Genomic DNA, 27107 nt, shown 5'->3' on the forward strand with positions numbered 1-27107 from the left:
TTAAGGTCTTATCTCAGATTGTGTCTTTCCTTGGGCTTACACAGCGACTTTCTAATTTCCAGTATACACAGTTGCTATTGAATGTCCTAGTTTTTAATATGTTTCTCCCAAAAGGGCAAAAGAAAAAAATGAATGGGGTGGCACCACGCTTTTTACTCCCTTAAAAGTCATTTCAGCAGAAGGGGGAAGGGCTTACAACGAGGAGGTGTAAAAATAATGGCCACCCACCTCCTTGTACCTCTTTGATCAGAGGCAGCAATTAGTGATCAGAACACAGATCCCAAATATTTGGATGACATGGTCCTTATTGCCCAATCTGACTTTCTAGAACAAATGCATAGCTGTCTGCTATGAGTCAGGAGGCTGGGGGATGGGTAGCTACTACTGTGCTAAGAGCTGAAATTGAACAAAATTAACTGCAATTTACCATTCAAGTTTGCAATAGACTCTAAAGTTACCAGATAGTTACATCAGACAGATTCTACTAGTGTAATTGTTGTTTGAGGGGAGATAGATTCCTGGTCCTTTCTACTCCCATCTTCTTAGAATCTTCTTTCTCTCCTTCACTTTTTTTTTTTTTTGCACTATGCGGGCCTCTCACTGTTGTGGCCTCTCCTGTTGTGGAGCACAGGCTCTGGACGCACAGACTCAGTGGCCATGGCTCGCGGGCCCAGCCACTCTGCGGCATGTGTGATCTTCCTGGACCAGGGCATGAGCCCGTGTCCCCTGCATCAGTAGGTGGACTGTCAACCACTGCACCACCAGGGAAGCCCTCTCCTTCACTTTTGAAGCTAATTTTTCAGAATACAGACTTCTTGGTTGATGGGGGTTTTCTCTCAACACCTTAAATATTTCACTCCATTCACTTCTTGCATTGTTTCTGAGGAGGAGTCAGATATCAGTCTTACCTTTTCTCCTCTATAGGTAAGCAATTTTTCCCTCTGGTGTCTTTCAGGATTCTCTGTTTTTAATTCTCTGCAGGTGAATATCATATGCCTAGGTGTAGTTTTATTTTGGCATTTAACCTGGTTGGTGTCCTCTGAGCTTTCTGGATCTGTGGTTTGATGTCTGACATTAATTTGGTGAAATTCTCAGTCATTACTGCTTCGACTTTTGCTTTTGTTCCTTTTGATCTTTCTTCACTTTCTGGTATTCCCATTATACATATGTTACACCTTTTGTAGTTGTCTTCTGTATTCTTTTTTTTTTTCAGACTTTTTACTCTTCACTCTTCAGTTTTGGAATTTTATCTTGACATATCCTCATGCTTAGAGATTTTTTCATCAGCTGTATCCAGTCTACTAGTGAGTCAATCAAAGACATTCTTTCTCTGTTACAGTGTTTTTGAACTCTAGCATTTTCAAAATTCTTTCTTAGATTTTCCATCTCTCCATTTACTTTGTCTACTTTACCTATCTGTTCTTACATGTTGTCTACCTTTTTCATTAGTGCCTTTAGCATGTTAATCATTGTTATTTTAAATTCCTGGTCTGGTAATTACAACATTCCTGCCATATCTAAGTCTGATTCTGATACTTGCTCTGTCTCTTCAGACTATGTTTTTGCCTTTATTATACCTTGTTTTTGTTGAAAGGCAGACATGGTGTACTGGGTAAAAGGAACTAAATAGGTCTTTAGTGGTATAATATAAAATGTGGAAGTGGGGGAAGTCTTCAACAGTCCTATGATTAGGTCTCAGTTTTTTGTGGGCATGTTGACCTGGGATCTGATCTTCATAAGTAGCTCTCAGTTTTTTCCCCAGCTTAGGTGGGACAGGATGTTTGGAGGGGGTTGAGAGTGGGGTAGTTCCCTTCTCCACGTGGAAAGCTAGAGGGGGTTGAATTTGCATATTACCCTTTCCCCAGGTTGGTTAGACTCTGATAGAACCCAAATACCTTAGGCTCTGGTAAAACAGTTTCTCCTGAAGGCAGACCTTTTAGGAAGTACAGAATGCTCTGTGTGTTTCAAAATGATTACTTTTCTCTTCTTCCTGCTGGAAGCACAAGGGGATTTTTCTCCAACATTCACTGTGAGAAACCTGCTAGTGCTCCTGGAGGTAAATTTACAAAAAGTGTGGAGGGCCCCAGTGAATGGGGCCTATGGAGTTTTTAATCTCTCATACTTGTCCACACTGAGCCTCCAGCAATTAGTCAATTACAATTCAGGTTTTCCTACCCAACATTGGTTCCTGCAGATGTCTCTGCCTGAGGGTTTCTACTCCAGTAAGCTGATTCTCTGTATCTGCCTGTCTCCCCAGTTTTTGTGGCAGTAATTTGCCCTGTGACCTCACTTCCTCAACAGAGCTAAGATTTGTTGATTTTCAGTTTGTTCAGCTGTTTACTTGTTAAGCTAGAGTGACAGTTTCCAAGGTTTTTATACGTCAGACCAGAAACCAGAAGTCCTATTTTTAATAGGCAGCACATACATATGTACAAAATTTAAAAAGGAAAAAAGGTTACACAGGGTATACAAGGAATTTTTTTTTTTGCTAGCATCACATTTTACTCCTAGTATGTAACTGTTACCAATTTCTTGTATCCTTTCAGAGATACCCTATGCTCATAGAAATATTTGGCTGATTAGATATGTATGTTTGTGTTGTATATTTTTATATGAGTGGTATCATAATGTACACAGTATCTTAAAATTTACCTTTCTCATTTACCAACGTATCTTGGAGACATTCTTCCTTTGTAATAGCTGCATAGTATGTCTCTGATGGATAATTTAGATGTTTCCAACTTCCTTTTTTTTTTAATCTGCTATGTGCATTGCAGTTTTGTGACTTTTGTTGTGCTGAGATTTTCTTTTTAGTGGTATTATGTACATTCATAATGTACATTCACCACCCTCCATCTCCGGAACTTTTTCCTCTACCCAAACTGAAACTCTGTAGCTTTTTAACACTAATTCCCTGTTACCCCTCTCCCCAGTCCCTCGGAACCACCATTCTACTTTTGTCTCCATGAATTTGACTACTCTAGGTGTTGGTACCTCAAGATTTTAATTTTTAATGTAGACAAAGTTATCAATCTTTTGTTTGATGGATTGTACTTTTCTGTGTTGTCTAAGATGATAATGATGCCCTGGGATGCCCTTATTGGAAGGGTTGGGCCTCCTTAGTCATGCTGTGGCACCATCACCCTTTCCCCTGGACTTTCCTGGAGTGTAAAAGCTGGAGAAAGGAGAAGGTGGATGAGGAGCAGAAATTCTGGGCATCAGACCCCAGGAGAGTGACTAATTCAGGTAATAGCATGCCCAACATCATCATATCCCTGTGTGGAAAGAGGCCAAGTTCCCTCCAAGGACTCTTGACTCACCTTCCAGTCAGGATACCTTGGAGTTGGTGGGATTACCTGTGGTCAGCAGTTCAGGTGGCCTGAATATCCTGGAGTCCACCCTCAAGAACACATGCCTAATTCTATGTAGCTGAGCATCCTGAGGCCACTGCATGCAGAGCTTTATTATTTTTTTCTAATTACAAAGATAACTCATACTTTGTATGCAAAATTCAAATGTTACAGACACATGTAGTGTAGTCAGTACACATCACCTGTGGTCCCATCCCCAAAGAAAATCTCAGTACACAGCAAGGCACCTATTTTTTTGTTTTAGGTTTGTTTGTTTATTTATTTATTTTGGCTGTGCCAGGTATTAGTTGTGGTTTGTTTGTTTGTTTATTTATTTATTTATGTAGGCTGTGCAGGGTCTTAGTTGCAGCACGTGGGATCTTCGTTGCGGTATCTTTTAGTTGCTGCATGCGGGATCTTTAGTTGCGGCATGTGGGCTTCTTAGTTACAGCGTGCATGTGGGATCTAGTTCCCCGTTGAGGGATCCAACACGGGCCCCCTGCATTGGGACTGCAGAGTCTTACTCACTGGACCACTAGGGAAGTCCCAGGCACCTATTTCTTGATCGTTTTTCTTTTCCATTCAAAAACAAACACCTATTTCTGTATTAAACATACCATGGCCATCTTTCCATATTCATACATAGTGATAGATCTAGATCTATCTAATTTAAAAAGTATTGAGAATGTATTCATTTAAATTTTTATTACAGAAGTGTTACATGAATACATACTCTGAGTCAACAACATACAAATATAAGAGGAAAGTGACATTCTTCTTTTGTTTCTCCTGCTCTCCTCTTCCCAGATAGGAAAATTTCCTTTCCCTTTTCTTTGCATTTACACACAGACACAACACATACACACACACTTGTTTCACTTAACCATAGACCTTGAACATCTTTCATGTCAGTACAGATCTAACTCATTTCCTTACTGCCTGTATAATTTTCAAGTATACCATAATTCAGTGGTTCTGGGATTCATGTGGGGAAGTTGTTAGAACACGGGTTGCTAAGCCCCCCTGCAAGTCTTCTGCTGGGGTGGGCTGGTGCAGCCTGAGGCTGTCCTGAGGTGCCCACATTGGGAACCAAGTCCTGTCCATCACTCTTGTGTTTGTACAAACATCCTGTACATATCTCTGAGCACTGGAGGGAGGGTTTTGTAGGGTAATTTGTAGGCATGGAAATGGATCAAAGGGTATTAGCTATAGCTACAATACTTTTAATGACATGGCCAAACTGGGCTCCAACAATGCAGATCCTCTCCTCCACAGTGCACACGTCCCGCCTGTGTATACCACGCATATCAAACACTGTGCAAAATTGCTTTTGCCAGTTTGATATATATTTTAAGATATATACTTATTTTAATTATTTAATTATGAAAGAAGCTGAACAATGAATGCCTTCCTTTTTGTGAACTTTTAATTTTGGATTTTAGATTTATAGAAATGTTGCAAGATAGTACCAAGTTCCCAAATGCCCTATCCCAATTTCCCTCCACGTTAACATACCTAACTATGGTACATTTCCCAGAACAAAGAAATTAACAGTGATCCATTACTAATAACTAAACTCCAGATTTTATTTGGATTTTACCAGTGTTCCCACCAATGTCCTTTTCTGTTCCAGCATCCCACATTGCATTTAGGTGTCTTGTCTCCTTAGGCTCCTCTGGTCTGTCCATGTCTCCTATGACCTGGGGAGTTACAAAGACTCTTGGTCAGTTATTCTGCCAAACGTCTCTCAATTTGGGTCTGTCTGATGTTTTTCTAATGATTAGACAAGGATTATAGTTTTAGGGGTGAGGGGAATACCACAGAGGTGAAGTGCCTTTCTCATCATGTCATGTCATGTCATATCACATGATATTGCACGCTTCCTTCAAAAATAAGAACTGTTTAGTAAGGAAAATTCCAGACACACATAAAAATAGGAAGAATAGAGTAAGTACTCATCACTGGGCTCCCAGTCACTAGTGTTTTGCCACTTTGGTTCTGGATGGCTTTTCAATGTGGTTGGAAGATGAGTTTCCCATCTCATCTTTCTTCCTTTTCTCTTCTCTTTCCTTCCTTCCTCTCTCTCTCATTTCCTTTTTCAAACAGAAAGGTGACACTGATTAACTGTGGTGGGAATCTAGCTGGGACCTAGATGGAGGAGCATAAAGCATCTAGGCAAAATGTCCTCATGTAGGAATCCCAGCTAACGATGGCCTTTTGGTCTTTGCTTCACTTCTAGCTTTTTCTTGAAGAGGTGACTGGTCCAGCCTAGGGTACCCTTATTATTAGCTTGGACTCTAGGATCTGAGTGAAAGGAACCCAATTCAAATTGTTTAAGCAAAATACAGAATTCACTAGCTCATTAAATTAAAATCAACTGAGTTGGACTCAATCCTCTGGCTCACTTTGTGTCCCCTTTCTTGCCACTTTCCAGCTGTTTCCCCTCTGTTGCTGCCACCTGTGGTGCCTGGATCACTGCTGACAGCATGTGGTGACCCCCCCAGCTTCTCAGCTGAGGTTGATTCTCCCCACAGTCATTTCAGTGCAAGCCAAAGGCGTGCGCTTGGTTGGACAAACCTGGATTACTTCCCTGTGCTTCCTGAACCAACCACTGGGAATGCAATTCTTGATTGCACAGCCTTGAGGCTAGAATCAAGTTCATTTAAGTCAGACCACATGGGTTAAATAAAGGAAAAGGTACTTCCCCTAATAAAAACTGGGTTGATGCTATAAAAAAGAAGGGAGTGTGGATCCAGGGTATGAAAAACAACTGATAAACCCTGTTTATCTGGGACCCCTTTCTCATGTCTTTCTTTTCCAGCCTTTCCTTCTCCCAACCCCTGCAGATGAGCCCACTCTCCTTTGTGTCCCTCACTGTTTAACCCACCATGATTCTTTCAGAGCATTTGTCCCTTTGATAAGGTGGGTGTGGTCCACCCTAGGAGCATCTGTGGAGAATTTTTAAACAATCATAAAATCAAGATTTAATCTTTTAAATAACCATACACTAGTAATTCTAAACAGTGTCAGTGATAAAATGTTCCTTGAAAAAAAATCCCAACAAACCAAGATACAGAACATTTCCAGCACCACAGAGGCTTCCTTAAGGAAATGTTTTTTTTGTTGTTGTTGTTTGTTTGTTTGTTTTTGCGGCATGCGGGCCTCTCACTGCTGTGGCATCTCCCGCTGTGGAGCACAGGCTCCGGACGCGCAGGCTCAGCGGCCATGGCTCACGGGCCCAGCTGCTCTGCGGCATGTGGGATCCTCCCAGGCCGGGGCACGAACCTGTGTCCCATGCATCGGCAGGCGGACTCTCAACCACTGTGCCACCAGGGAAGCCCAAGGAAATGTTTTGATACTTAACAATCTGATCTGAATTCTGCATTCACAGATGCTGAGAAAATCTCAGACATGTTTAGGGTCCCCTGGCCTTGTGGGGGTGTTAGGAAGGCCTTCTCACCCTTTGTTGGGTGTCCCCCCCACCCCCCCAAGTAATCCCCCAGTCCCCTTGGGGATTACTTACCTCCAGGAGTGGGCTGTTTCTGCCCCCATTTCTCGACCATCCCTGGAGTGGGGCCTGAGCCTACCTGCGCCAGTCCTTTGGGGCCCAGGGTGGGGGAGATGTTCAAAGCTATCAGCTCATTTTCCTGACTCACTAGCTTCATTTCACTACTATTCCCAAGGCCTTGCCAGGTGCTCTAAGCTGTTCTCAGAGTAGGGTCTGCAGGTCTTTCCTTGTTGAACCACATACCTGAGGCTGGGTTTTCTTCATATACTTCAACCCTAGCAATATATTGCAACAGATTCAATGCAGAAGCAGATGTGAGACTCCAGCTATCTTCTATGAAGCCAGACTTTAAAGAGATTTGCAAAAATGTGAAACATTTGCCACTCTTCTCTATATTTGGGGGAATTATAGCTACGTTTTAAAAAAGGGTAATGTTTATTTTAAAATGAAAATAATTTTTAAAAATTTGTTTTAATTTATAATATGGTAAACATAGAAAGATATAAGCCATATTAGCAAAAACTTTTTGAGGCCTTCAATCTTTTTTTTTTTCTTGGCCACACCACACGGCTTGAAGGATTTTAGTTACCTGACCAGGGATTGAATCTGGGCCCTTGGCAGTAAGAGCATGGAGTCCTAACCACTGCACTGCCAGGGAACTCCCGTCAGTCATTTTTAAAAAGTATAAAATGGTTTTGAGAGTAGGAGTCTGAGAATCGCTAATCTAATTTAATCCTCATAGCAGCTCTATAAGGTGTATCATTAGTCCCACGTCAACAGTGAATAAATTGAGGCCCAGAGAAGGGAAGAGATCTGCCCTTCGCTTCACTGCCATTAAGTGGCAAGGGCAGAATTCAGACCTCCTGCTCAAGGTACATCCCTCAAGATTCAATGAAACCTACTCCTCCTGTAGGCAGATAGGGTAGGGTAGGTCCCCAGAGAAAGAAATCCAGGCATGGCTTTCTTTTTTCTTTTTAATACATGGACTCCCGTATTTAAAAAATTTTTTTTATTTATTTATTTTTGGCTGTGTTGGGTCTTCGTTTCTGTGCGAGGGCTTTCTCTAGTTGCGGCAAGCAGGGGCCACTCCTCATCGCGCTGCGTGGGCCTCTCACCATCGCGGCCTCTCTTGTTGCGGAGCACAGGCTCCAGACACGCAGGCTCAGTAGTTGTGGCTCACGGGCCCATTTGCTCCGCGGCATGTGGGATCTTCCCAGACCAGGGCACAAACCCGTGTCCCCTGCATTGGCAGGCAGATTCTCAACCACTGCACCACCAGGGAATCCCCTGGGCATGGCTTTCTTGACATAAGAAAAGCCATTTTTGGCCTAAGTCATTTTAAGCCTGGCCACAACGCTTGCCCTTCAACAGGTCTCAGTAATGATCTTAAGAGAAAAAAAGAACAAACTGTTATCAGGCAAGAGAAGTAACAGTAGCAAAGATAATATATCAGTAGTAAAGACTCTCAATTCTGTTTCAATGGTGAAGAGTAGTCTTAAGTGCTCAACTACCAGATCAGTTGGGACCTAAGGGATGATGTAGACCTTTTCTGACCCTCATGACTTCATTCAACTAAAGCTTGGACTCTGACTGCCCAAGCCCTTTATGAATACACGTTACCTTAGCTTAAAACTTCCTCAATTTTGCTATTTGGGGAGACACTGCTTTGGGAAAAAGCCGCAGCATTCTCCTTACTTGTTGCAAGTAATAAATCCTTCCTTCTCCCACTCTTTGTCTTCTGGCTTGACACCCACCAAAAGGCAAAGCCAGTTTTTCAGGTAACACTCCGACAAGAGCGCCATTTAGGAGTCCACTTGCCTCTTTTGACGTATCCTCATTTGTAAGATGTGGACCACAATGTTTCCACTTCCTGGGACTACTGGGGTGATTCTGCATCAGGTAAAGAGCAAATGAGGATATTAATAACCCGATGAGTGAGAAATGTATCCCATTCTACAGAAAATAAGGCTGAGGCCCCATGACTAAGCGGGCTCCAGCTCTAGGGACCACCCGCCCCCGGCCCGCCTGGACCGTCCCCTTCCAAGCTCCCGACTTGCCTGGGCGTCCCCCGCCCCCAGCCCCACTGGGACCCCCTGGCTCCTAGCGCGCCAGTACCGCTCTAACCCCAGCCCGCCTGAACTCATGTTCCCCAGCAGGCCAGTGCTGGTCGCTGGGTAGCAGACGGCTCCTCCCGCTTGCCTCACTTCCGGCGCCCAGGCCGGAAGCCTCTCTTCCGGTTCTCGAGATCGCGCTCCGGAAGTGAGTCACTCTGCCAGCACCTAAGATGGCCGCCAGTCCATCAACCGCCGTGGTCAACAGAGGAGAAGCGGGCGCGAACCCGGAAGTTGCCCGGCTCGGCCATGGGAGATGTTGGGGGCGTGGCTTCCGGCGGCCAGCGCCTGCGAGTGCGGGCGGCTGGGTCTAGCTGAGGCGGCGGCTGACAGGAGCTCCTCCCCGGTCGGCTGCGCTGGTGCCTAGGCGAACCCGCGGCCCTCAGCTCGTGGCCCCGCGAGGCTCCAGGGCCGCACCGTGGGATGGACGAGGGGAAGATGGACGAGAATGAATGGGGGTACCACGGTGAAGGCAACAAGAGCCTAGTGGTGGCCCACGCACAGGTGAGCGGTTGACTGTCGGCGCCTTTCAGGGCCCTTACCCTACTCCCGGTGGGTTCCGCGTCCCCCCAGCACCCCCTCCGCTCAGGTCGGTTCTGCATCCTCTCAGGACCCACTACCCCCGGATCGGTTCCCCAGCAGCCCTCCTTCCGGTCGGTTGCGCGTTCCCCCAGTGTCACTGCCCCGCGATAAGTTTCGCGTCCCCCCAGCATCACCCCACCCTGTCGGGTCAGTTCCGCGTCCCGCTGGTGTCACCGCCTTCCCCCAGATCAGTTCCGCGTCCCCCCAGCGCTCTCCTCTCCCTAGGTTGGTGCCATGTCTTCCCAGCACTCCCCTCCCTCCAGATCGGTTCACTGTTCCTCCAGTGTCACATTTTACCCCCGGGTTTGTTCCGCGTCCTTCCAACGCTCCCCATCCCGGCCTCACACGGTGCCGCCTGCGACTGCCCAGCTGCGGTGAGGCCGTCCGGAGTAACCTTAGGGAAGATACGGGGTACGGGCAAGGTCAGGAGAAAGAAGCAAAGTGCTTGGGGTGCTGTTACCTCCCTGAGATGCAGGGAATTGCTCTTCTCCTGCTGCTGTTGTTAATATTAGTGGAGCATTGTCTACAGGTCCTTCTACAGATGTCTACAGAATCTTTTAGAATTTAAAGAATTTCCCTTTCTTAATTCAGTAAGGAAGAGAGTTTCAGAGAGTACAGTGAGGACTCCCAGTGAGTTGAATCCGGGAAGAGAAGCTTGTGGATTTGTGTGAAGGCCCAGATCTCTCTGACATCTTGCTGTCTAATACAACCAGGCAGGAATGTGGTGGGCTGGGGGAGGAGTGATAGGTGTCATTGAGGGCTTAAGAGTATGGGAGTTGCAGTTACACAGAGCTGGGCAGAATCCCAGTTCTATCACTGCCTGGCTCAGGCTCAGTTTCTGCATTTTCAAAGTGGAACTAGTAACAGAATCCCCTTTGCGGAATTGCTAGAAAGATGAGGAGCTGGACAAGTTATGCAAGAGATAACTATCATCCACCTTGGACTTGGCGGTTAAAAGAGCTGACCCAGCCCAACAGCTCCTGTGGGGAGCTCATCTAACAATTCCTCAGTAAGATTGCATGGTATATCATCATTTTATATAAAGCTAATTAAGGCTTCTTTTGGCTAATGTACTGAGTTTCAAAAGTAGCCTCAGATGAAGTAGCAAGTTCCAGACTCAGCGTAAAAGAACACCAGGCCTTGGGCCCTCAGATGCCTTCTCCATTGTCCCTGACAAGCATGTGTCTACCCTCCAGGGAAACTGGCCCCTTCCCTTGTTGCACAGCCCCAGGTGTTAGGGTCATGTTTCTTTTTCCTCCCCGCCCCCCCTTTTAAACTGAGTCATCAGGCTATCCTGTACCTGTTCTCTTCATTCTTTATTTAAAATCTAAATTTGCTTTACTATGCTCATTCCTGCTTGGTTGTTGTTAGCTCAACATTTGAATTTGAAGATTATCATCACGTGTAGTCTTGTAAGAAAAGGTTCCCACCAAGTGAAGGCGCTGAGTAAAGGGAGAACTCTGACCCTTGGGTCTGGAGAAACCTTTGTGCTTTGCCTGGGCCTTGAGGGAGGACAGAGCCCTGGAAGGCAGCTTTCAGGACCCTACTGTGCCCAAGGAGAGGGTGTGTGTGTGTGAGTGGGATAGAAGAAGGTGGGTGAGCACCAAGTATTTCTGCTCCCATGGGTGGACTCTCCAGACCCACCTCGTTCATTCTGAAGTAGAGGGTGACCCTCACCAGGTTTCTTTCAGATCCGGAGACGGTCTCTTTCTCAGAGTGGGCATTGTCTACTTTCAGAATTGAAAGGTCCTTAAAAAGTTATGAGTCTGTCCCCTCTCCTTTCCAGTGTCAGAACCTGACATACCTTCAGCCAGCCATTCCTGAGGCCTGGCATCTGCACTGAAGGAACATGGGATAAGACACAGACAGACAGCCTTCCAGGCTGGTGGGTTGGGAGGCTTCCAGGAGCACAGGACTTGTAGAAAATGGGGCCTGGATATGGAGAAGCTAAGTGCAGGCCAAAGGAGGCCATAGCGTGGTGTGTGCTCAGGGTTGGGCAGTAAGAGATGACAGTGTGAGGCCTGAACCGTATGCCAGTTCTTGACAGGTTGCTGCCAGTTTTCCTGTGGCCCAGTGCTCAGCATCCTTGGGTCCAGCTGTGCAATTTAACCCTTTCCCAGGCACTGGCCCTTGGCACTGGCACTGACCCTCTGAGGTGCTCTAAGGCTGTGGCCAACCTGACACTGTACTCTAGTGGGTGCCTGGAGTCCCCGGCACTGACCCTGTGGGGGGTCTTGGGCAAGGACATTTCCCTTGTGGGCATGTACTTTCCTTTCCTTACTGTAGCCTGAGGGTGCTGTCACTTGTTCTAGTGGCTGTGCCAGTTCATGCTGAGCTGTGGTCACGAAGCCTGGCGCTGCCCTCAAGTGTGCTGCCGCCAAGTGGGATTTCTCTCCGTGTGGTGGTGTTGCTTTTACATCTGCAGTGACTCTTCTTTACCTTGGTCTTGTTCGCTTTGGCTTGGCATCTGTCCTGTGAAGGTCACTGTAAGTCTGGTTTGTCATTTGATCTCCTATGTGCCTTCAGTGGGGAGAGTCACCCAGGGCAGGCCAGGCAGAGACTCCTCCCCAGGCACTGAGCTGCCTTCCAGCTGCCCTCGCCTCTGGGGTGCAGGGCAAACAGGGGCCCACTCCCTTTATCACACTAAGCTGTTGTGATGTTTTCCTCCTTGTTGACAGAGATAACATGAAAGACCCGCCAACCAAGATCTTTTATCAAAAGTTTGTTCCTGATCTTTCAGGTTTTATAGCCTTTCTAAGATTCTGATTGGGCTTCAGATCCTTTCTGCAATTGTTTTGATGCCCTGGGGTGTTTGTCCTGAAGATATGGGGTTCAGGCAGTCAGGAGCTGTGTGTTTCTCTTCTCTTGTGTTTTAGGATTTGTAGATCATACTTCTTAATGGAGCTGTTGGAAGCAAATGAGTTGTTCTCTCTTTTTTTTTTTTCTTTCTTTCTTTTTTTAATGGCATATTCCCAAGTCCTGGGCTAAATTTTCTCCTGAATCTAGTATAAAGAGTCTTAACGTTCTGTTGCCTATAGTATTTTTTTTTAACAAGTAACTTATTCTGCATTTGAGATTTTTAATGATATTCATACAGGTTGATACAGCTGATGTGCTTTTCTTGGTGATGTCTCATTGAAGAGCTGTGCATGTAGCCCTGTCTTTATTCCTGGGATCACCTGCAGTTGAAAGGTTAGGATTTGTTATTTCCAAAATATATTCCCTTTGGTGGTTTCCAGTCCTGGCCTTGGTGAGTGCTGAGCTCTGCCTTTCTAGCATGTAGGGCTCTGCTGGTCTAGGTCTGGTATCCTAAGGTGGCACGGTCACTTCCCCCGCCCCGACAATACCTTCTTCCTCCTCAGCAGAACTCAGGACAGCAGCTGCCCCTTTTACCAGGACGGTAAGGAAGGTTTCTGTGTCTGCTGCAGAAGGACGAGACCACAGCACTGGGTCACCTACCTCTTGGTTTGTTTGGACACCTGCTCTGTGGCCATCATGTGGCCTTGGAGAACCTGGGGTCCTTGAAGGCTCCACTCTACGACACCCTCACTGTGCGTTCCATGCATTTGTGGTGTGTCTTTATAAAACATTCTGATTCTCTTCTGGCTGTTGGATTTTCTATCCTTTAGGGACCATCTGAACACCTCTTCTGCTGCAGCCCCTAAGTGTCCTGCCCCCAAATGTTACCTGGGCTTACACCTCCACTGTCCTGTCCCCCACCTCACAACTTGCATCTGTGTCTGCTTCAGTCCTGAGGCAGCTGTGGGTCCATACAGGCAGGTGAAACATGGGAAGGAAAATGTCCTGCCCATTCTAGACACCTGCTGTCCCCACCTGTGGTCTCCACCTCCTGTCTGGTCTCCCTTTGGAGTCCTTGGCCCCCCTTTATGACAGGGGTTCCCAACCCCCGGGCTGTGGACCGGTATGGGTCCGAGGCCTGTTAGGAACCAGGCCGCACAGGAGGTGAGTGACGGGCAAGCGAGCGAAGCTTCATCTGCCGCTCCCCATCGCTGACATTGCTGCCTGGACCACCCTCCCCCCCACCCCCCAGCCTCCGCCGTGGAAAAATTGTCTACCACAAAACTGGTCCCTGGTGCCAAAAAGTTTGGGGACAGTTGCTGTATGAGATGTCTCGAGTCACCCTCCATCTGTTCTGTCTGAGGCTGTCAGCCCAACAATGCGTCCCACACCTTGTCCCTCTTATCCTTCTGTGGGCCCTGGGGTGTGTTTCTGGTTGTCTCTGGTCAGCAGAGGCAAGTGACTTGGCTTGGTATTCTGTCATGGGTATTCTGATGGAAGACTTGGGCTGTGCCCGAGTGGGGTGTCTGTGGGTGGTGGCTTCACTGAGAAGCAGGGCTGAGCCATTTTGGGATGCCTGGGGCAGCACCCTGAGGGTCAATTCCTTCTGCTGTTGTGTTTATCTGTCTCCCTTTCCCTTGAAAGTTGCCTGATCTCTGCTTCCCTGGGGTCTTCTTGGGGCCCCATCCTGGGTTATATCCTCACTCTGGTGGAAGACCTGACTTGGGCTTGTCCTCCAGCAGTGAGGCTTCAGCGACTGATCACTTCACACCTTGTCTTTGCCAAGAGGCCCTGGAGTCTTAATTCCACCCACAAGTTTCCTTCCTTGGGCTTCACATGGGCAGGTGACCCTTTTATATATTGTTTTTGTGGTCTTTTATTTTTATTTAATACCAATCATTTGTTCCTCTCTCTGCCCCAGAAAATACAGAATACTACAAGGAAGAAAGTAAAAAGCATCCAATGTCTCCCTACTAAGAAAACAATTTTTGTTAACACTTGGTGCACTTCCTTCTATTATATGCTTTTATTGGGTACTTAAGCATCCTTATCTGTCTGTTTTTGTTTTCTGCTTTTTCACTCAACCCTACAGCATAAATATGTAGATAATTCTTCACACAAGTTTTCAAGGCTGCAGAGCACTTAGGCAGCCAGAGTTCCTGTGCTGTCAGACATTCACATTGTTGTGCTTTTAGAGCTGTTGTGAGCCAGGCTTTGCTGATGTCTTGGTGTTTTGAGGACTTGGGTGGGTTCTCAGAGGGGATCGAAGGAACATGTCCTAGGCCTCGTGGCACATGACATGCCAGTACTCCCCCACCCCTGCCATGGCCTGGGACCCTCACAGCACTGAATGCTTTCTATTCCTTTTATGACTGGCGTGTTGTACGTTTTGAGGTTGTTTAACGTGTATGTGTTTATATGTGTCATTTCTCCATTCACTGACTTTTTCAGCTTGTTAAAATCTTTGATTTTCATCTAGTGTTCCACGGTATGAGAGAGCACACCATGATTTTCTGTCCTCAAGGACAGAGAAGGTGTGGCCCTGGCCTAAGATTCCCTGTCCTGCTTTGGAACAGGGAAGAGCTGCTTCTGCCCCAGACTGTGCAGAAACTCTTGTTAAGCCCCTCTTCTTAGTCTCACCCCTTTCTCTTCGTTCTTAGCATTTTAGCCTAGACACTGTGAAGAGGGTATGTTTTAAAATCTGGTTTCAGATATTTAGTTTAAAAGGAAAGGAGTTGTTTCCTTCACAACTGGTTAAGACCTTGTGAGCTTGCAGGGCCCTGGTGCTTACCAGATTATGCGTTGGTTTCGGCTCCTTTATGGGAATCTCCCCGTGGGTGGCTGGATCAGTCCCACTCCATGCCATGGGTGGCCCTTGGACTAACTGCGTCTTTGTGCCAACCAGGGCTGGTGAGGTTGATTTCTCACCTTTTCTCTGCTATCCACTTGAATAGGTGTTGTCTGGTCCTATGGCCAGCCTCGTGGCATGTAACAGGGCCACCAACCCAGCCCAGTCAGACCTTTACAAGGGGCAGTTAGCACTCACCGTCCAGAATAGGTGTGCCCACTGAGTGCTTGTGTTTGTGGAGACTGGCCTTCAAGGCTGACACTGCAGCTCCTATGGGGCAGGTGGGCAGTTTCTGGCGACGGTTTTAAATGGGTCCCTAGAGAAAGCAGTTTTCCTTGAAGCAGACACAACATGGCACTCACAATTTCTTAGCAGGTCTTGAGAAACAGTGAAGTCCAGGTGAGAAGTGAGTGTGCTTTTAGGGGGGCTGAGTTTCTGGAAAGTTGCCTAGAATTAGGGTTTCTGCATATCAGCTTTTGTTTTTCCTTGAATTTTTTTTTTTGTGGTACGCAGGCCTCTCACTATTGTGGCCTCTCCCGTTGTGGAGCACAGGCTCCGGACACGCAGGCTCAGCAGCCATGGCTCACGGGCCCAGCCGCTGCGCGGCATGGGGGATCTTCCCGGACTGGGGCACGAACCCGTGTCCCCTGCATCAGCAGGCGGACTCTCAACCACTGCGCCACCAGGGAAGCCCTTTCCTTGAATTTTGATGGACTCCTTGGCCAGCTGATGTCCGTGATCGAATATTGATGTCTGCCTGGATTTGGGAGGGGGTTAGGGCCATGTGCACGTCCTCGACCTTTGCTTTCCCAAGTCTGAGCCTGGGGCTCAGGGAGATGATGGATGTCTGGGGTTTTGAGAGGCGTGTGCGTCATCTGAGTGGGGCAGGAAGTGCCGGGGGGTCTGTGGGCTAGGGAAATGGATCTCGTCTCTATGGGCCTTCCTTGCTCTCAGCCATGTTTTGGGTTCTAAAGCTGCACTTTCTGAGTCTCTTCAATCACCAGCTCCTCCCACCCCACCTAGATCCCAGTGCTCCAGACAGTGCCCGAACTCCTGCACCTCTGCTCTCCTTCTCCTATTCACTGCTTCTCCCTGAGCACAGTCCAGGTTCCCGACCCAAGCCCTTCTGCCTGGAACTCCCTATCTCCATGAGAATGGTTTCCAAAGTTGTCCACATGGAATTATCTCTCCCATTACCAAGGCTCCACAACACATCCAGGTTATTTCCTTGGGGAATGGCCATTTCAAAGGCTGCACTAGTTTAAAAGGTTATTTTTTCCCATTTTTTAAACTTTTTTAAAAAACATTTTTGTAATGTAATATGAGCATTGTAAAAAATTGGAAAACCCAAATAAACAGAACTTTAAAAAATAAGTTCCCAGTTGGTGCTACCTGGACACGCGGTTACGTATTCAGAAGCCCTTTCAGACAGTTCATACAAACTCAGCATGCACATACTTTATTTAAAATTTTTTGTTTTACAAACTTTAAAAAATGAAGAGTAATAAATCTACAGAAAAGTGGTCAGATCATATGTGTATACACAGCTTGATTATGACAAAATACATGGACCCGTATTCTCATGACCAGCCCCTTCTCGAGCCTTTCTTAGGGACCATCCCACCTGCCAGAGATCTTAGTCTTGTCTGTTTTTGAGCTTTACATAAATAGAACTATACCCATACATCATTCTCTAATACATACACACACAACACACACACACACATACACACACACACGTGTATGTACATATTTATATAAAGGTAGGTTCATTCTATAAGCGCTATTCTGTAATCTTTTTCATTTATCAGTAGATGATGACTGTACCTTTGTGTCTGTAAATACGGATCTTCCTTATTTTCTTGTAAATGACGGCATAGTATTTCATGGTCTGGAATATGTCCCTCTGTATTTAACCATCCTACTATTGTTGGATGTTTAGGTTGTTTCCATTTTATTTGGAATTATAAACAGTACCTTTATATGCAGTAGCTAAAATCTTCTGTGCGTCTTTAATTAAGATAAATTACTGGGAGTGGGCTGGCTAGGTCAGAGAACACAGGTTTTCCTGGTTGCTTTGTGTCTTCAGACGTGTGGCCCAGTACTGGCCCCCACCTCCTCCCTGGGGCACTGGCTGTCTGTGGGGCTTCCAGCATCTGCACTGCTGAGGATGGCTCCTTATCCACAGCCACCCACCCTTATCCCCGGGCTTTGGGTGGGTACTAATCAGACTTTGTTTTATTTTCCAATAGCGTTGTGTGGTGCTTCGTTTTCTGAAGTTTCCTCCTAATAGGAAGAAGGTAAGATCAGTGGATTTGCCACCCAATCATTAAAATAATTATTTAAGAAAACTTTGATTTTTTTCTGATGCAGAAGTTTTAATGCTAACTTTAGAGATTTGAATATGATACAAGCATTCAATGCCGAAAGCAGTGTGTCCATCTTTTGTGCTGGATTCAGCACTTTGACCTGCTGGGGTCACTATGGGTCATCATGGTTAGTCCCTGGGTACTGAGCCAGGAGCCTCCCTGACTAGTTCAGAGAGCTCTGCTTGTGGCTGGGGAACCCAGGGCCAGGTCTTGGCTTTGCCCTGGCGATTTTCTTACACCCGGCTGCCTCCGTTTCCCCATCTGTGGAATTGTATCAATGAAAATGAAGTCTGTGATGCTGTGGTAGACAGTCAGTGTTACAAGTCACAGCAGGCAGTTCAGATGGAGCCTTGTGTTTCTATTCACTGAGTCAACCAGGCAGAGTACCGTGGACACCCTCAGAAAGCCATTGTTGTTCTGTTGTATGCCCGCTGACCACTGAACTTCAGTGTCTCTCTACATTGAGGCGGGATGTCATTGTGGTGTTTATCTAAGTGGTCGCAGCGGTCAATATGGCATAGCCCTGTGGGAGCCTTTACTCTTTCATGGTCTGGGGGGAAGGAGGGAGGTCCAGAGGGGCTAGGTGTGAGCATAGGCTCTTATCTTAAAAGGGGAGAAGAGGCAGGAGCTGCACGTCACACCCACACAGTGGGGGCAGGGCTGGTGGTTGTTGGTTGGTGAGCAGAAATTGGGCTCAAGATCAGGGTGTAGGAGACATGCATGAGTCACCACCTCACCTCGTTTGAGTTATGGAGAAACAGCCAGAAAAGAAGGTGAGGTGGATGGCTGATAGGTATCAGTGGTGACTGATTGTGCAAATGAAGGGCACACTTGCAGGTTAGCTTAATAGAAAGAAGAGTGGGGACTGTGGGAGAAAGCTGGGGGCTGCCATCACGGTGGGGCTGCAGTGAGATCTGGGGACAGTGTGGTTAGTGCAGAGAAAGATGGCACAGGATGGGAGGGTTCAGCTGCTGAAGAGAATTGTGCAGGGTGGTTCTGTTTCTGTGGAATCCAGGTGGAAACTAGAAACATCTCGGAGGCTGCCTCTAGCCCCCCTCCCCTCCCCTCTATCCCCACTCAGGGTCTACAGAGCCTAGCCTCGGTGAAGGGCCAGCGTTCTCTGGATGCCTCTATTTTCAGTTTTTCCTGTTTACATTTATTGAGGCAATGTCTTCCAAGGTAACAATTCGCCTTTCTTTATTACATAAATGGCACTGTGTGATGCCAGCTGCGTTATTTGCGGGGAGTTGTGTGTGTTAATTCTGTCAATAAGAAGAGCTTTTTGTCAGAAGTCCTGTGTCCACAGCTCTACGTACGGAGCCACTGGGCGTGTTCTGGGGTTTTTTGACAGGCTTCGTTCTAATACAGTAGTCCCCCGAAATGCAGACTGTGGTCTGCCTGTTTTATGGTGCCTGGGTGGCAGCTCAGACTGAGACCTCCCCAGAGCCGGAGCCATGTGTCAGGCGCCTCCCAGCCTGCGGTTGAAGAAGACAGTCCTCTCACTCCTGAGCGAGACCTGTGATCAACCCTTTGCACTTCTCGCCTTGGGTCAGAGTGAGGGATACAGCAATGATTTCCTGTCTCACCTAAATCTCACAGTTTATTGATTCTTTAAGAACCTCTGAGGAGAAAATATTTTATTTCTACATCTAGAAGCTGAAGAATAACATCTAAATACTGATTTTTGGATGGGACCGATTTTTAAAGTCGAATTCCTCAGAAGGTGTGCACGGGCCACTGGCGGGATCCACGTGTGTTCCTGGTGGGGAGGAAGGCAGGGGCACAGATATGGTTCTCAAACTTACGGTTTCACAATCACATGGGGCCCTGAGTACAATGCAGAGGTGGGCCTGGGGGCCCTGTGGGACAGAAGCTCCAGTGAGTGTGGCAGTCTTCATGATGAGGCTCACCTTCCTCCAGGTCCAGGGCCACTGGTGGCTTTTTGTGGCCACATACATGGCAGCCCTGTATGTGACAGGGGCTTGTGGTGGTGTCAGAGTCTAGGAGGTCCCGGTCGTTGAGGTCTTCTTGTCCTTCTCTTTTGCAGACCTCGGAAGAAATATTTCAGCACCTACAGAACATAGTGGACTTTGGCAAAAATGTCATGAAAGAGTTTTTGGGAGAGAACTATGTTCATTGTGGGGTAAGTGATTTTTTTTTTTTTTTAATGTAGTCTAAATTCATGGGCCTGTTCTGTATCAAAGTACCAACTTCTCATTTATAGTTTGGAAGTTGCTTAATGATACCGCCCCCCCACCCCCCACCCCCACACACACTGTGTTAGTTACAAAGTTTCCAAGTGCTTTTCTCATTTGTTGCACTGTGAAATAGCAGAGCAGATAGTGTTATTCCCATTTTCTAGCATGAGGTTCAGAGATACTTTCACTTGCTGAGACTCCTGGTCTTCACCATCCTGCCCTCATGGAGGCATTCAGTTTGGTGAGAGCTCTCTAGTGAGGTCCAGGCAGCAACACTGACCTTCAGTGGGCACCTTTGAGCAAGTTAGGGAGAAAAGGGGATCCCCATGCTGGGAGGTGTGACCTGGTCTCACCTAGCTGAAGCCCATGTGGGGTGATGGCCTCCACCTACCTGCAGGTGGTCTGTGTTGCTGGCTTTTTCTCGTCTCAGTGACTGAGAGGAGTGCCTGTTACAGGCAAGGTCTGCTGTTCAGACACTCATGGAGAGGGCAGTGTAAGAAGCCACAGTGGACTGGCCCTGTGATCCTGGCAATCCTCAGAGCCAGTGGCCTTGGTCCATGCCTGGGACAGCCATTCTTCTGTCTCCACTTTGATCACTGCTGCTTCTCTGCTTACACTGGCCTGACTGCTTTGTCTTAGATCAGAGCCCTGAACAGACTAGCAGGTTTGTCATTTTGAACAAAGGGAGCACTGCCTCCGTTTTGTAAATTCTGTACCTTGTGTCCATCCTGAGAAAAATGGTACCAAGAAGGTTGAGTAAAAGTTTCTTTGAAGCTTCAAGATTGCCTAGCAAAGTAGAATTTAAATGGCTCCGACGGCAAAACATCCTCCAAGGAGGGTCGTCCTTTGACAGCTTAGGAAGTACTGTGGATGATGTTGCTTTGGGTCCCTTAGGGCTGTAGTCTAATCTGTAGGCTGGGACTAAGGATCCTTTTCCAGGGTGGCCCAGAGCCGTGGAGCTGGCAGTGTGGTGCTGACTGTTGACTGGGGGCCTCAGCACCTCCCAATGTGGACTCTCTGAAGGGCTCTGAGCATCCTTGTGACTTGGCCCTGACTCCCCCAGTACACCATCTGAGGGATGACCTGTTCAGGAGTTGTGTCTGTCGTTTCCACAGCATCCTGGGGCCTTTATGGGTCAGCCCTAGGCAGAGTGGGACTACACAGGGGCAGAGGTCACGGGGGCCATCCTGGGGGCTGGCACCACCCTAGTGAGGTCCCCAGCTGTCCTGTTGAATTGTGAAAGCCTGAAACCCACCACCTGTGAGAGCCTGAGTCTCTGAGCTATCTGCGTCCTGGGTGCCACCTACTTCTTGGCCTGGACGGTGTGTGAGTGCGTGCAGGTATGCCAACTACCAGTGTCCTTCTTGGGGAGAGAGCATGCTCATCTGGCCAAGTGGGAGTGTTTCTCTGTCTCACAGCACTTGGGGGCTCTAGACTTTTCTTCCAGGAGGGGCCAGCAGTGAAGGAGAATGGTGAAGAGCTTGGGGTTCCAGCCAGTGGCAGCCCGGCAGGTGGGAATAGCATTGGGGTGTCCCCCCAGGGCCCAGGGCATGCTCTAGCTCCAGGTTTGATTCTGTTTGTCCACAGTGCACAAGGCTCTGGGCATATGAGGTGAGCCCACCAGGTCACATTTCGGGAATATTCATCCCGTTGACATACCTCCTTCACGTGAAGACACTGCCAGAGTGAAACACAACCTGCTTTTCCTCCAGGTAGTTGTAGTATCAAGAGAGGACTGCCACTCAGGCCCAGCACTGTTGAAATGTGGGATACAGAGCACATCTCTGGCCCGAACAAGACCATGTTCAGGCAAAATCAGCATTTGTAAATGATGCTGTTTTCTCTGACTGATGGCATGATCTAGGTTAAAGTGGAGCCCTGGGGAGAGTGTTTCCCTCTTCTGTGTCCTGGGATGAGACATAACTAGCACAGTGGTGAGAGAGCAAGGCTCAGACAGAGTGACAGACACACCCCTTGTACCCGTGCTGCCTCCGGCCCTGCCTGGCTGGTTTGGGGACTGGTCTAGGCCTGTCTTCATGTGAGCTGGAGGCTAGGTGGGACAGGGCATGATGGAGAAGGTGTGGCAGGTAAGTGGACAGGATCCCGGCATTCTCATTCTAGGCAGGTATCGTGCGTCGCCTTGGGATTCCTTTAGAAGTCAGAATTCTGCCACCCTGGAAACATGGGGAAGGTGATGAGCAATGTGGATTAAATAGAAACTCTTAGTTTGGGAGACTGCAAGAAATAGTAGAGAGTAGTTGCTCCTTTGTTTTTTGACCCAGAGCACCAAATATTGACCATCCTGAGTCCTGTGGCTGATGGGTACCCAGGACATCTCACCCAGAGATTAATATTTGGTCAGACCCTGTTCCTTGAGCTGCTTCTCAGATGGAAATGTGAGGAGCCTCAGGTTGTCTGAGAGATAGCTGGTGAGGAACTTCTTGCAGGCAGAGAACTGCCTCAGGCCCCTGCTCTGCCGTCCACAGACACTGAGAATGAGGATGAGGTCGCCGTGAGAACAGAGGAGCTGGGTGAGGAGCCCTCTGTGGAGACTGACTAGGTGACATGGGGCACGCTTCTGGCCACCACCACTGTGGACACCAGCTGCTCTGAGGAGGGCCTGTTCCTCTTAGTGCACAGAAACTTTAGCCTGTCTGTTTAATCTGGACATGTCCTTAAAATAACAGAGCAGCTTTTATTCCTAAAACCCACATACTGAGTATTTTTTTTAATGTGGTAACATATACATAACATAAAACTTACCATTTTAACCATTTTTAAGTGTGTGGTTCTGTGGCATTAAGTACGTTCACATTGTTGTGCATTCCACACTGAGTACTTCTTATTTGTTCTTACAGGAAGTTGTTCAGCTGCCTTTAGATTTTGTGAAACAGCTTTGTTTAAAGATACAGTGTGAAAGACCAGGTAAGGGTTTCTAACTTAGGAATTTATAATATTCCATTTGAAATGTGTTTGATGTTATTACTCATCTTAGGTAGATACAGATACAGTTTTTAACTTTATTATCAGGGATAGAAATCCTAGGAGCTCATGAATACAATTCTGGGCATCAGATTTGCAGATCACTGCAGGGAATATATGACCAAGAACAAATTAATAAAAATAAAAATGCATTTGGGAGCCAAGAGGGAGCTGAAGGAGTTCAGGGAGACTTAGGGAAGGGAAGGTGGGCTCCAGGGGGTGCCTGGAGGAGTCCAAAGGAAAACCAGGGTAGACCTGAGCCCTGGAGGGTGGGCTAGGCCCTAGAGGGTGGCAGTCCTGAAAACCTTCTCCCAGAAACTGGCACCACCCAACCTGCTCATCCTCTTGAGGTAAGGTGAGAGACTTGAATTTTTGTACCTCCCCGCTTCACCTCATGTACTTCCCCACCATCACCATACATACCCCACCCCCCATCACCACACATGCTTTCTACCCATCACTACACATACCTTCCCCTAGTCACCTCCCAGACCTTCTCCCATCACGTCCCGTACCTTTCCCAATCACCACAAATACGTTCCCCCATCATCTCCCAAACCTTCCCCCATTACTTCCCATACCTTCCACTCATTACCAAACATACCCTCCCCCCATTACCTCTCATATCTTCCCCCCATCACCACACATACTTTCCCCCCGTCACCCCCCAAACCTTGCCCCCCTTTACCTCCCACACCTTTCCCACATCACCACACATACCCTCCCCCATCACCTCACGTACCCTCCCCGCAGTCACCTCATGTACTGCCCCACGTCACCTCACGTATTTTCCCCTCAGTACCTCATGTACCTTCCCTACACTTGCTCGTGGCAATAATGACAGTAACCATGTCAAAGCTTTTCCTGTCACAGTCAGAGGCAAAGATGTAAAATCTGTGTTGTTGAGGAGTGAAATGTCTCCTCCTAAAGCACAGCCAGGCAGTCAGGGTGTGCAGTGAGTCAATATAAAATCCTTTTCATGTTTGATTAGGATAATGAAAGAAAACGGGATGCTGTGCCCTGGAGCCCTCAGTTTGGGGAGCAGTGAGGAGCAGGGCTTCATGGATGGAGAGGACCAACGAAGGGGAACGAGGCAGCAGCTTTGTTCAAAGCCTGGACTGTGTCTTGGCTCTGTTTTCCCCATCTAGACAAAGACAGACTGAGGCCTGCTGTGGTTCTGCCATCTAGTTACTAGTGCCACACAGTGTCATTCGTTTTATAATTGGCAGTTATACGACGTAACAGTAATAAGACCGTCCCCTGTTGTAATAATGACTCATAGTCAGCCTTGTTATGTGGAAGGAGGAAAGCTGACTTCTCCTGGGACCAAGAGGCCATATCTTATGTGACTGTCTACAATATAGCTTCTAGCAGTCAGTGCTGAGGAAATATTGGTGTTTGTGTATTCTGAAGGAAGCTTTAAAAGGAAGGTAGTGGCTGTTGCCTCCTTCCTCTCTGAGCTCCTGGGTTAAGGGAGTCACAGAATTGGGGAGCAGTTCCCAAGATCACCCTCACTCATGAGAGCTGCAGTTTGGGGGGTCCCCAGGACCAATCTCAGGTCTGATAATTTGCTAGAAGGACCCACAGAACTGTTATCCTCATCGTTATGGCTTATTACAGCTAAGGGGCACAGATTAAAACCAGCTGAGATAAGAAGGGTTAGGGTTTTTGCTGGGGCTTGGGCATATAGACACAGCTGACCACCTGTGTGGCTGCCCTCAGCCTCCAGCCCCTCTGGAGGTCAAGCTGATACTATAGGCCCCAAACTCCTACCACAGATCACAGCATTATACTCATGTGACTCTAGGTCCCCAGGTAAACTCCTCAGGCAAGACATCCCAAGGCTTAGAGGTGACCTCTCAAGAGTGGAGACCAAGGCCAGCCCTCTCTTGGGCAAGGCTGATCCTTCCCCAACAGGAGTCCAAGTTGCCATGGAGTCATCTTGTCTCTCTTGCACTGATCCTCAGTTATTTTCCTTGCTCTGTTTTCCAGAATCTCGCTGTGACAAGGACCTGGACACTCTCAGTGGTTATGCTCTGTGCCTTCCCAATTTAGCCAGACTTCAGACCTACCATTTTGCAGAGCACCGGCCGATTCTGTGTGTAGAGATCAAGGTGAATTTCTGTCAAGGGGGAAATGGTGTGGGGGAAAAGGGAAAGGTGGGTCCAGACTGTAAATCTATGAGTCATCTGCCTGGAGTGCACTTTGCCCATGCTGGGCCCCATGACCTAGGCAGCCCCCCAACTCGCAGAGAGTAGGCTTACTTCTTGCTTCTTCTGTGCGTGCCTCTTGCACCGTGCTATTCTGGTTCCTTACCCTGGCCAGACCTGAGGGGCATGGCTTCCCAGACCCCCAGGTTTAGGCTCGTTCTCAGGTGTCATAACAGGGAACTAGCCAGGGACAAGCCCTAGCCGATGGCCACCAGAAGGAAGCATGGGCTCCACTCTGCTTATTTTCCTTGGAGGGTGCAGCTTGCCAGTGCCTCTCTTGACCTCCTTCCCAGCTGTGCCTGCTTGGCTGCTTGGTGACACTGCATGCCATGCTCCAAGGGCTCAGCTTGAGGACCACCCTTTAGACTGGGTGACACTCTGTTCCTTTGCTTCTCAGGAGAATGCTCAGGAGAGACCTCCAGGAGGCATAGAAGCCTTTGTGTCTCTCAAGGCCCTGGTTTGTCGTGGCAGGGATCCTCAGGAGGAGGTGACAAAAGATGTCACTTGTCTAGTGCAGGGCAGTGATTGCTGGATAAGGACCAGGCCGCTGCTTCAGCTCTGTGGCTCAGTGTCCAGAGTGGCCACCTGAGTCTCCCTCAAGAAGCCTGCCAGATATCTTGTTATTTGTTACCTTCCTCCAAACCTCTGGTGGTGACTTGTGGGTCATGCTCTTGGCCCTGAGCATTCACATCCATGGGTGTTCAGTGTGGACTGATGTTCTGCTTCTCCAAGCAGAGGATGAGTGTCTCAGGCGTCACAAATGATGAGCAGTGTGATCTTCAGTGCCCGGACGCTAGGCAGTGGTCTTTCATATTGTATGTGCCCAGACATCATGGCTTTTAAAAGGCAACTAGAGTTTCAGATGTTCTGGGAGCCCAGCAGCCACCATATGGGCACCTTCCCCTTCACACATTCTTATCAGAGGGACCAAGGGTTCTTCTTCTTGGGGCTGGAGTGTGTGGCAGATCTGCACTCCTAGAGTCTTTCCAGTCTTGTTCTATGATGAAAACACAAAGCTACTCTTTGTTGTCAAGCTAGCAATTGAGGCATCACTGTTCTTCCCCAGTGAGAGTTCTGGCTTTGGATTCTCTAGTGGCAAAGAGATATTTATGTGATGCAGTGGGGGAGGCATCAATTCCCACTGGGGACTGAAGATAAAAGCAACTTTTGGGAATGTTTATATCTAACACTTGCTGATTCTCCTGGGAGCTGCACTTCATTATCCTGTAGTTATATGTCTACCTAAAGGTATGTGTTTTCTCCCTAAGCTTTTTTTCTTCCTTACTTGTTTATTTTGCAGCCAAAATGTGGGTTTATTCCTTTCTCCAGTGATGTTACGCATGAGATGAAGCATAAGGTGTGTCGTTACTGCATGCACCAGCACCTCAAGGTGAGAAGAGTTGACCAGCTGGGTTCCCTCCCTGCACAGAGCCTTGTGGTGAATGGCTGGGCCACCTAGAGTTTTCAGAGGAGTAAAATAAAACATAGATATGATTTACTTTTTATTTCAAAAGTACTTCATGTTCATCTTTTCCTTCTTAATTGAGATATTTGCATATCCTAAGATTTACACTTTTAAAATATATAATCCAGTGGATTTTAGTTTATTCATAAGGTTGTGCAACCATCACCACGATCTAATTCCAAAACATTTCATCACCTCGAAAAGAAGTCCTGTGCGCATTAGCAGTCACCCCCTGTCCTGCCAACCCCTGGCAACCACCTATCTCTGTGGATTTGCCTATTGCGGACATTTCCTATAAATGGAATCACACAAATTATGGCTTTTTGTGACTCTCTTCTTTTACTTAGCATAATATTTTTGAGGTTCATACACATTGTAGCATTTATCAGCACTTCATTTCTTTTATGGCTGAGTAATACTCAATTGTATGGAAACATTTTGTTTATCCATTCATCTATTGATGGACATGTGGGTTTTTTCCTTTTGGCTATTGTGAATAATTTTGCTATAAATGTGCGTGTACATGTACATGTTTGATTCACTGTTTTCAGTTCTCTTGGGTATATTCCTAGCAGTGGCATTGCTGGGTCTTAGGGCAATTCTGTTTAACTTTTTGAGGAAATGGCAGATTGTTTTCTACAGCTATAGCACCATTCTATATTCCCACCAGCAATGTATGAGGGCT

General features: G+C 47.4%; 1 protein-coding gene across 2 annotated transcripts in view; it reads left to right on the top strand.

Moving 5' to 3' along the window:
• The first annotated feature begins 9230 nt into the window (after positions 1-9230).
• Positions 9231-27107, top strand: part of IPPK (inositol-pentakisphosphate 2-kinase) — a 50359-nt gene continuing 32482 nt past the window's right edge. The window contains exons 1-7 of one of the 2 annotated variants that reach the window (XM_032636171.1): positions 9392-9473; positions 17451-17498; positions 18649-18746; positions 19615-19710; positions 22624-22690; positions 24740-24861; positions 26258-26347. In XM_032636171.1, coding sequence (XP_032492062.1) covers positions 18735-18746; positions 19615-19710; positions 22624-22690; positions 24740-24861; positions 26258-26347 — 387 coding nt within the window. In that variant the 5' untranslated portion in view covers positions 9392-9473; positions 17451-17498; positions 18649-18734. Of the gene's footprint in view, positions 9474-17450; positions 17499-18648; positions 18747-19614; positions 19711-22623; positions 22691-24739; positions 24862-26257; positions 26348-27107 lie in introns of both variants that reach the window. The other variant, XM_032636170.1, reaches the window with a different exon arrangement.

The sequence above is a fragment of the Phocoena sinus genome, chromosome 6 (assembly GCF_008692025.1).
Source record: "Phocoena sinus isolate mPhoSin1 chromosome 6, mPhoSin1.pri, whole genome shotgun sequence".
NCBI classification, from domain to species: Eukaryota; Metazoa; Chordata; class Mammalia; order Artiodactyla; family Phocoenidae; genus Phocoena; species Phocoena sinus.